General features: G+C 46.2%; 1 protein-coding gene across 2 annotated transcripts; it reads left to right on the top strand.

Annotated features, from left to right (window-relative positions):
• The first annotated feature begins 151 nt into the window (after positions 1 to 151).
• Positions 152 to 10095, top strand: znf341 (zinc finger protein 341). Of its 2 annotated transcripts, none has more exons than XM_030119675.1 (16): positions 152 to 499; positions 2324 to 2434; positions 2596 to 2801; positions 2898 to 3047; positions 3402 to 3734; positions 3814 to 3997; positions 5075 to 5168; positions 5248 to 5338; positions 5442 to 5604; positions 5706 to 5920; positions 6425 to 6633; positions 7438 to 7534; positions 7994 to 8126; positions 8582 to 8693; positions 8814 to 8884; positions 9366 to 10095. In XM_030119675.1, the coding sequence occupies exons 1-16, from the start codon at positions 469 to 471 to the stop codon at positions 9878 to 9880; spliced, it is 2715 nt and encodes a 904-aa protein (XP_029975535.1). In that variant the 5' UTR covers positions 152 to 468; the 3' UTR covers positions 9881 to 10095. The 2 variants fall into 2 exon arrangements, with proteins under 2 accessions (XP_029975535.1, XP_029975536.1); XM_030119676.1 differs by having other exon boundaries at positions 5078 to 5168.
• The last annotated feature ends 673 nt before the right edge of the window (positions 10096 to 10768 follow it).

The raw sequence follows: 10768 nt of genomic DNA on the forward strand, positions 1-10768 counted from the left end.
CCAGACCGCCACTGTCATCGTGATGCGTTTTGCGTCATTGAAGGGGCGACGCTTGAAGTTGCGTTCAGTTCAGACAGGAAAAACTGAATTTTGCCTTAAACGACGCATTTAATTCAGTTAATTTAAGTTCAGTATTACTCATTATAAACTCTGCATCAGATTTTATTGCAGCAATTTTGTATTAGTAATGATAAATTAGATTTTTGTTACAATATTAATATATTTTTCAAAGCTATTAACGTTGGTACGATACGCCCATTTGCAATGTGTGTGCTTTCTGGGGTTTATTCTCTCAATTATATCAAGTATTGCTGTCATACTGACACAATTGTATCAAAAATACAAGTTTGGTGTTTACAAAAACAATTCAAATGCAACTCGTGCCGCAAAATTTTCTTGTTTTGAATGTAAACTATGAAAATTCCAGATCCCGAATGCCGTCCCTGAAGCGGCTGCAGTACGACCAAGATGGCGCAGGCAATATTTGAAGTGCTTGAAGGTAGGAGTATTTTCTGCATGATTCTGTTTAACTGAGGAGAGTTAAACAGCAATAGCCGTTGTAAAAAAATGATATTCTAAAGGTCGTATGGAGCATACAGAAAAAAAGAGAACCGTATCTTGTTAGGATGTGTGTATAGGTCTCAGAAAGAACAGGGAGGATGTAAACAAACTGATTGATCACCAGTGAAACCTGAAAGAATGACATTAATCTGGTTTAATAATACACCGATAGAGCACACCTCACACACCGAGGTTCACCTGATATTTAAACCTCACATACTGAGCTTCATGTGATGTCTAATCGTCACACACTGAGCTTCATTTAATGTTTAAACCTCACAAACTGAGCGTCATGTAATGTTTAAACTGACACGTTGAGCTTTATACGATGTTTAAAATTCCGTAGGCAGGTAATCATGCCATATTCAGAGGTAACCATGTGATATTTAGAGTGCTGTTTGTGTTTATTGCTGCCAGATTGGATTGATTGTGCAATACTGAGATCCCTGTATGACCACGCATTGATAAGGTGTTCACGGTCATTACACACTGTGCATAAATACAAACAGAACATTTTAGTGTTTATTCACATTTTTTATGACCTGAACTCTAAATCTAAGACTTTTTCTATGCACTCAAAAGGCCTATTTCTGACATATTGCTTACAAATGTCAATAAATCTATGTTAGTGAGCATTTCTACTTTGCTGAGATAGTCCATCCTGATCACAGGTGTGGCAGATCAAGGTGCCGATTTGACAGCATGATTATTGCTCAGGTGTGTCGAGGCTGGCCACAATAAAAGGGCACCCTAAAATGTTCAGTTTTATCACACAGCACAATGCCAATGATGTCGCAAGCTCTGAGGGGTGCATCCTGACGGCAGGAGGGTCCACCACAACTGTTGCTTGTGAAATGAATGTTGATTTCCCTCCCATAAGACAGCTCCAAAAATCTCAGAGAATTTGACAGTACATCTGACCAGCCACATAGTCTATGTAACCACATAGTCCAGGACCTCCACATCAAGCATCTTCAACTCCAAGACAGTTTGAGAGCAGCCACCTAAGTTGGTTTGCACAAACAACGAAATTCTGCACCAACTGTCAGAAACCCTCTAAGGGAAGCCCTTCTTCATGCTCGTCATCTTCATCTTCAGGGTCTCAAACTGACTGAAGTTTGTGGTCGTAACAGTCTTGTGTGAGCAAATGCACACATTCAATGGCGTCTAGGACTTTGGAGGGTGTTGTCTTCATGGACAAATCCCAGTTTTCACTGTAAAGGTCAGGTGGCAGACAGTGTGTAGGGCATCATGTGGGTGAGCGGTTTGCTAATGGCAACATTGTGAATATTGGCGTGGGATTATGGTATGGACAGGCATATGTTATGAGCATCGAACACAGGTGCATTTTATTGATGGCATTTCGAATGTACAGAGATACCGTGATGAGAACCTGAGGGCCAGTGTTGTGCCGTTCATCCACAACCATCCCCTCATGTTGCAGCATAATGCTTTGCCCCACATTGTAAGGATCTGTACACGACTCCCGGAAGCTGAAAACATCCCAGTTCTTGCATCGCCGGCACACTCAACCAGACATGCCTCCCACTGAGCATGTTAGAGATCCTCAGGGTCTGCACTTGGCACATACCATGGCATCTTCCAGCTCCTGCCAATATCCAGAAACATGATGTAGCCATTGAGGAGGAGTGGACCAGCATCATTATCAATGGCGTTCTGTAGCTGGATGAGTTTGTTATTGGGGGGATGGATCATTTTCCTGAACAGATTTTGTCCTCAATTACTTCCTGTTTGTTTCCAGGCATGGACAACCAGACGGTGTTGGCGGTCCAGTCTCTGCTGGACGGCCAAGGTGGAGTTCCAGACCCAAACAGCCAGAACGTCTCTGGGACGCCCACCATCCAGTCTATGGGTACATCTGAGAAAAGCTGCCTTGCTTTCTTCTTATTACTGTTAATTTGTTCGGCTGAAAATGAAGGATTATGAGCTGTTCCAACAGGTCAGGATTTAAATCTGAAATGGAAATGAGACAGATGGTGTTTTTCAGTTTGATTTCTCTCTTCTTCCCTGCAGACGATGAAGACGTGTTCTTGTGTGGAAAGTGTAAGAAGCAGTTCAACTCACTGTCAGCCTTCATGACGCACAAGAGAGAGCAGTGCCAGTCCGGAGCCGCCTCCCTGGGCGCCCCCTCCCTCTCCACGGTGTCCTTGGCCTCCACCAACGCCTACACCCCCGTCCCCTCCATCAGCTCGGTGCCGCAGGCTGCTGCCAACAGACAGGTCCGGACATCAGTCACTCCTTTCAAAGTGCAGAGCACAAGCGAGGGTGGAGTTCATCTCTTTTGGAAGTGAAGCTCATGTGTGCTTTCTCATCAGGTGTCCACCTACATCACCGTCCCTCCCTCCCCCCTCACACACACTCTGGTCCAAGGCAACGTGCTGGTCAGCGACGACGTCCTCATGTCGGCCATCTCGGCCTTCACCTCCATCGACCAGCCCATGGCTGCCATGCAGACGCCTGTGCAGGTAACAGAGGACGGCCGCTTCCTTTAGTTTGTTGTTGTGTTCCAGACTCAACAGAGTGTAGAGATGATTACTGTTTCCAAAGTTGTGGTGTGGGACCTCCTCAGGGGGCACGAGAGGTCAAAACCAAGAGCTTTGTCAGAAGTAGATTTACAAAATTGAAAAACTGAAAACTTTCAGGAATCTGCAGCAGACTTAGAAAACCGGCCTTTTCTTTCTATACAAAAGCTTCTTTTTTGAGGGGCTGAAATGTTTGTGAACCATTGGAAGACCTGCTCACAACACCACCATGTGGTGCAAACTGGCATTACACGGCTGAACCTGATGACTAAAAACTGACCTCTTCTTTTAACACAGAGTAACCTGAGCATGCACACAGCTGGCGTGTCCTACCTCCAGCACCACCCTCACCCTCACCCCCACCACCCTCACCACCACCACCACCACCAGCACCACCAGCAGCAGCAGCAGCAGCAGGCGCAGCCGGCAGCCCACCCGCTGCCCTCCAGCCAGGCGCCGCCGGCCCAGCAGCCGCTCTCCTCCCAGGTCCCGGCGAGCCACAGCAGCTCTGTGGTGCAGGTCTACAGCACGCTGCCCCACATGGCGGGCGGCAGCGGGGGGGGCGGGGGAGGCGGTGGAGGCGGGGCGGAGATCCACACTCTGGGTCTGCAGCCTTTCCATCCTGTGCAAGTGAGTGAAGCTTCAGGTCTGACTCTTAAACGTGTGTACAGTCCTTAAGTGTGTGTGTGTGTATGTGTGTGTCTCTCAGGTGCCCAGTCAGTGTGTGGAGAGCCAGTCGTTCACCACCCCGCCCGTCTACAGCCCCGGGAAGCAGGGCACCAAGACCAAGACGTGCAGCATCACCGCCACCCTGACGGAGCTGGGAGACTTCGAGAAGGTCATCATCCCCAAACGGCCGCGGAGCAGCAAGAAGAGCGCAGACGGAGCCGCCGGTAAAACAACGCTCACCGTGCAGCGTTCACGCACGTGATGCAGCTTCACCGTTTAAAGGACTTAATATCAGCAGTTCAGTGAGATTTAAAAGGAAACGAACAAAAATTAGATTATCAAGCAGATGAGAAAAGTCACATTTTTGATTTCAAAACTCCGTCTCTCATGTTACTTTGAGCCCGCTAGCGTCCGGGTTGATTCCACTTCTATGAATTTGTGTTTTCTCCTTCTTGTTGGACGTTCACCAGAGCAGAGGGTCAACCTGTGTTAATCGAACTGTTGATCAAACATTCTGCACAGTTTGACCCAAGATAACCTCGTATTGCAAATATTTTTGACGTTAACTACTGTTGCAGTGGTGGCAGAGACAAAACACAAAAACGGCCCTATCAGCTCAGGTCTGAATGTTGTGTCTTTTTTTTTTTAACTGATAGAATAAACTAAAATAAAGATTATAAACAATAAAAGTTTACATTTTGTAAAGTTATCCCGAGAGTCAGACTGAACTCTCTGGTGGACCAGGTTAGGTCCACGGGCCATATGTTTGACACTGCTTCAGTCACAGTAACACAATACTCCCCCGTGTGGTAGAAAGTTGTATTACATGTTGGTTTGATTAATGACTTCAGCAAAGTACATTGAAATCAAATGATGGATTGAGTTTATATTAATGCTTTAAAATGACATATTCTCAAGAGAAAGTGACTCTTTAGATTTAAGTATAAGTGCATAATGAGTGTTTTCACAGCTTCACTTTGTCCTCTCCGTTGCTTTCTGATCACATTTAGACTGTTGGTGTTCTTTTTCGCTTTAAACCTTTAAAGCTGAATCGACTAAAGGGAGCATTTTGCCTGTGTTGATGAAAATCATTTATCTATTTCTACTTCGAATAGACTTTCCCCTTTTTTTTAATTAACGTAGATCTTCTAAATGTAGCACACAACAGTTTAACTATTCATCTACATCCATGTGATTCAAACTAACCCTGAAGTGAATGTTTTTACATTTCACGTCATAAAAAGTGAAAAGATTCTTTTATTTCAAAGTCTTGAAAGAAACTCTTGCGTGGCTCTCGTCAGCAGAGCAGCTGAAAGGAAAAGGGCCCAAGCTGAAGTGCAACTTCTGTGACAAGATCTTCTCCAAGAACTTCGACCTCCAGCAGCACATCAGGAGGCGAGTTTCTGCTCCGCACCATGACTGTTTGGTTTGTGCAGAGAGAGAATCGATTCTCACGGTTCTCTTCGCCCTGCAGCCACACCGGAGAGAAGCCCTTTCAGTGCATCGTCTGCGGCCGAGCCTTCGCTCAGAAGTCCAACGTGAAGAAACACATGCAGACACACAAGGTCACTTCTCCTCGATGTAAAAGCTGCCTGTTTGACAGAAAGAATTATTGAAGATTTATTTGAGATTTCCGGATTCGGTTTGTACTCTCTCTTCACGTTGAAGGTGTGGCCGATGGGCGTGGCCAGCACCGTGTCCAGGCTGCCAATCACAGTGAAGGTGGTGCCCGTGTCAGCCAATGGGGACGAAGGGGGCGGGGCTCAGCAGCATCACGGCGATGGGGAGGAGGAGGGACCGCAGCGAGGAGAAGAGGAGGCAGTGCCGACAGGTGGCGTTAAGAACAACATGATGAATTCCACTTCACTCATAAAAAAGCCTCAGAGAATCTGACCACAGCTCTTTAACTGGAACTGGGATGTTTGTTTTCAGAGGCGCCCGGCGAGCTGGAGGAGAGCGGGACCGACGCCCAGCCGGCCGAGCCGGAGGCCGGCCGGGGAGACGAGGCGCAGGACGGACCGCCGCAGACCGCTCAGAGCAAACACATGGTGGTGATCGACAGCTCCTACCAGTGCCAGTTCTGCGCCGGCAAGTTCAAGACCTACTTCCAGCTCAAGTCCCACCTGACGCAGCACAAAGGAGAGCAGGCGAGTGCAGCAGGTCTACTTTCAATGTGAAGCTTTCACCGTTCTGTCCTGACAGGACGTAGAATTTAGAATTAAAACTGCTGCATACTTTCTGATATTAGGAAAATTCAAAAACTAGTGGAACTTAGAGAAATAAAGATTTTTTACATATTTATTAGTCATTAAGGAAACCTCCAGTCACACATTTGTAGCATGACAGTAAAATCTAAGAACTGGCAGATACTGAATGTTATCTTGGAAAAAAGGGCAAAGACATTTTCACAATTTCTAAATAAATCCTGGCTTTCTTGTCATTAAAGGGTTCAAATCTTTTAATTTTACATTGATAAACACGTTTGGAGTGTTTCGCAACAGATTATTAAATCTAGATTCTTTAAATCAGAGCGGTTAAACTCATTTTAGTTCAACCTTCATGAAACCTTCTGGTGCTAAATCTCCACCATAAACTCCTGTAGCTGTTGCTCTTCCTCCCACTTCATTGCTTGTTTTTTTTTCCCCGCGCAGGTTTATAAGTGTGTGCTGAAGTCTTGCTCACAGACCTTCCAGAAGCTGGACCAGTTCCTGGAGCACATCCGGACGCACCAGGAGCAGCTGACCTACCGCTGCCACCTCTGCAGCAAGGTGTTCCCGTCGCTGTTCGAGCTGGGGGTCCACCAGTACTCCCACTGCTTCTGCCCCCAGCAGAGCAGCCGCAAGGAGGCCACCGTGTACAGGTCAGCTCCGCCCCGGGACCGCACCGCCCTGCCCCGCTCAGCACCGCACTGCCCCGCCCCGCACCGCACCGCACCGCCAGCTCTTCAGGCAACTCACAGGTTGCCCATTCTGTCCTCAGTGATCTGCTTTGACGACAGTCAGTAAAATTAGAGCAGAGCGCAGCGCTTCAATAATGATCCTGATGTTTAGAGAAATCATTTACTTTCAAACGTGCTGCTCTGGAGTCCAGCAGTATGTGGAACAAATGCGTCTCCTTTGAATTCATACATTGGTCGTGAAAGTGTCTTCCAGGACTTTTACAGTCTGATTAGAGAAGCCACAATGTTCATAAGAAGAACTGGCAGAAGTTTTGGGAAAACGAGGGGAAAAAATTCCAAGGTTTTGTAGATTTTGATGATTTTACAGACATAAAAATCAAAATAAATTAAGAATATCACTCTCCTTAAGAATTAATAGAAATTAAATGGCGTAATTATTTGGACATTTTCATCATTTTTCCTGCAATAAATCCTCAGCAACAGTGTGTAATTAAATTTTAACATCAACTGTTTAATGATAGATTGTCACCGACTCTCACCTCGACTGTATCTGTGGAGCTTTTTGAAAACAGTTAAAACTAATAAAAACAAAGTCAAAAATTAATTCTGAAAGAAAAACAAAAGGAGGATTTCCTCTGATCTTCTGCACCCAGACACATAAAAATAATGAAATATCGGGTTTTCCTGGCGTGGCTCGGTCGTGTCTGTCGATCGACTCCCTGCTGAGCTTCATTCCTGTTGGGTTTTTTTCTTTTTGTCTTCCAGATGTGTGAAGTGTCAGAGCAGATATTCCACTCAGGAGGCTCTGGAGCAACATCTGCTCACGGCGTCGCACAGCTTCCCCTGTCCCCACTGTCAAAAGGTAACCACACACACACACACACACACACACACACACACACACACACACACACAGTCTCGTATTTCTATCCTCGTGGGGACCGTCCATTGACTCCCATTCATGTCTAGCCCCTAACCCTAACCCTAACCCTAACCCTAACCCACACCACAACAAAGCCTAACCCTAAAGAAATGTTTTTGCACTTTTACTTTTTTCAGTAACAACAACATGGTCAAGAAAACACTGTTTCTCCTACTTAGGACCGGAAAAAGGTCCCACAAGGCACGTCGTTCCACGTTTTGCTATCCTTGTGGGGACATTTGGCCCCAACAAGGATAGAAATACGAGAACACACACACACACACACACACACGCACACACACACACACACACACACACACACACACACACACACACACACTGCGTTAGTGCCAGCTCAGGATCCTCCGCCTCTTCACTGGTCTCCTCCTCACTCGGCAGGTCTTCCCATGCGAGCGATACTTCAGGCGCCACCTCCCCACTCACGGAGTCGGAGGAAGGTTCAAGTGTCAGATCTGCAAGAAGGCCTTCAAGACGGAGCACTACCTCAAGCTGCACACGCGGATTCACTCAGGTGGGGCATTTTTCCAAAGGTAACGACTTCTAACTGAGCCACCACGCTCTGGAGTCTTTCGTCTGCTAATCGCACACTGAACTGTATCGTCTGTATGGAACCAAAATGACCCAAATTTCCTACAAGAACTAGAAAAAGCCTACATGTTCTGTGTGTCACATTGTGCTGAGATTTGGAGAAAAAAAATGTTTAAAACTAATAGACTAAATAATCGAATTTTGAAAAAGGCTGTTAGATTAATGAATAACAATTTATATTCTGCAAATTGGGGACAAATGAAAAGGGCCGAGCAGTCACATGGGGTGGTTTCTGATGGTCGTGATCCAAAAAGAAGAGGTAGAAATCACAGTTCAAGCAGGGAGAAAAAGTCCCGGTGTTCTGAATCGTCCATCCGCTCCACTGCGCTTTGGATGCTTTCTGCCGATGACGGCAAAGACTTGTTTCAACTGTTCCAGGTGAGAAGCCGTACAAATGTTCCCTCTGTGAGGCGACGTTCAACAGGAAGGACAAGGTGAAGCGACACATGCTCATCCACGAACCCTTCAAGAAGTACAAGTGTCCGTTCAGGTAGGAGATCTCTGCTCCTCCTCCTCCTCCCCCTCCTCCTCCTCCCCCTCCTCCTCCTCCTCCTCCTCCTCCTCCTCCTCCTCCTCCACTCAGAAGTTCCTGGTGTGTTTTCTCCGTCAGGACGCATGTCGGCTGCACCAAAGAGTTCAACAGACCCGACAAGCTCAAGGCCCACATCCTCTCTCATTCTGGTGAGTGAAGGAAATGCATTTCACCTGATCAGTGGTTCCCAACCTGTGGTCTGGGGACCCTGGCTGTCAGGATGTAAGGCTCCGTGTCAGGAAGTCTGGGATTCCTCACAGTTTTAACTCAGGAGCACCCGTCTGCACGACATCGTGTTTGCGTTTTGTTGTTGATTTGTAGTTCTCATGTAATGCCACTAGTTGGCGCTCATGATTCTTTTTCCAGTGAACTCACACAAACGTGCAGACAACAATATGCTATAAACATTAACAGTGAAGAGAACACAGACATTCATATGAACAGACGAATTGCTATTAAGAGTGACTAAACTGTAAAACTACCAAACTGCAAACTACTCTGGACATAAAAAGAATTAATAAATAAATAAAAATTGAAGACGGATCAATTGTCTCCTGAATCCAATCAGATAGAAGTGTTTAGAGCGTCGGTTCGATGTGGATGCGGCTCACGCCCCGCTCTCTCCCGCAGGCATCAAACCCTACAAGTGTCTGTTCTGTCAGAAGGCGTTCAGCCGCCGGGCGCACATGATGGAGCACCAGCAGTCCCACACCGACAACTACCGCTTCAGGTGCTCCGCCTGCAACAAGGGCTTCACCCGGCAGAGCTACTACCGAGACCACAAGTGTCCCGCAGTGGCCAATGGGACAGGAGGAGGCACCGAGGGGGAGGAGGAGGAGGAGGAGGAGGAGGAGGAAGAAGAAGAAGAAGAGGAGGAGGAAGAGGAGGAGGATGGAGAGCACAAGGGGAGAAGGCAGAGGCTCAACAGGAAGGCAAAGAGGCCGCGGACTACAGGGGAGGATGAGGGGTCGACTGGCAACCTCCAGCAGGAGGAGGAGGAGGAGGAGGAGAGGAGCGATGAAGGCTGCCAGGCCGCCATGTCCATCGCCATCGAGGGGCAGACGGACAGAGAGGATGACGACATCCGGAGCGATGAGCCGGTTCAGAGCGGCGAGCAGAGCCGCCTGCCGCAGCCGTGTTTGTAGTTTTATTTATGGCGGCGGAGTCTAATTTGTTTTAAATTAAAACGTTAAATCGCTGCCGCCGCAGCATCTGTGTCGCCGTGTTTCAGTTCAACAGACTCTAAAGCAAAGCCAACATCTCCTGACGTTTAATGTAGCAGCAGCTAAAATACCGCCAGTGTTCTCAAGCCTCACTGTGTATGTCACTTTAACGTTGCAAATATTTTCAGTAAAAATGTTCTTTGAATGTGTTTTACCAGTGTGATTCACTTTCTGCACAACATTTATACAGTCGATAACAGAACAGCTGCCAGTGGTGGAACAATGCTGAGATAAGGCTGCAGGTCTGAACAAAAAAAGCTTTTTTTTATGCAGCTTTCGTGCTGCAAAACTTGACATATTAGGTGGTTTATCATTCAGTTATGATACACACGTTTTGACTGTTTTAGTAGTTTTTGTAAGTTATTTGACAGAAATATTACATTTTTGACCAAAATTGTTATTGCACAAAATTATGTTATTAACCAAAATGATTAGATTATTGGCCAAAAAGACACATCATCAGCAACATTCGTTTCCCAAAATTGTCACTGGTAAATACAGGTAATACACTACAGGCCACTGAATTATGCCGTTGCCCAAAACTATAACATTACTGACTGAAATTAAGCTATTGGCCAAAATAATGTGATGAGCAGTGATGGCAAGTAACGAAGTACAAATACTTACTTACTGTACTTCAGTAAAAATTTCAGGTACTTTTTACTTGTAGAAGTATTTATTTTTCTGACAACTTTTTACTTTTACTCCCTACATTTTGAATCCGAATATTGGTACTTTCTACTCCTTACATTTTCCCGAAAAGCTCGTTACTTCTTTAAATGTACACAATGCCTCCATAACGCCGGCAAA

Source organism: Salarias fasciatus, chromosome 20, assembly GCF_902148845.1.
Source record: "Salarias fasciatus chromosome 20, fSalaFa1.1, whole genome shotgun sequence".
Classification (NCBI taxonomy): Eukaryota; Metazoa; Chordata; class Actinopteri; order Blenniiformes; family Blenniidae; genus Salarias; species Salarias fasciatus.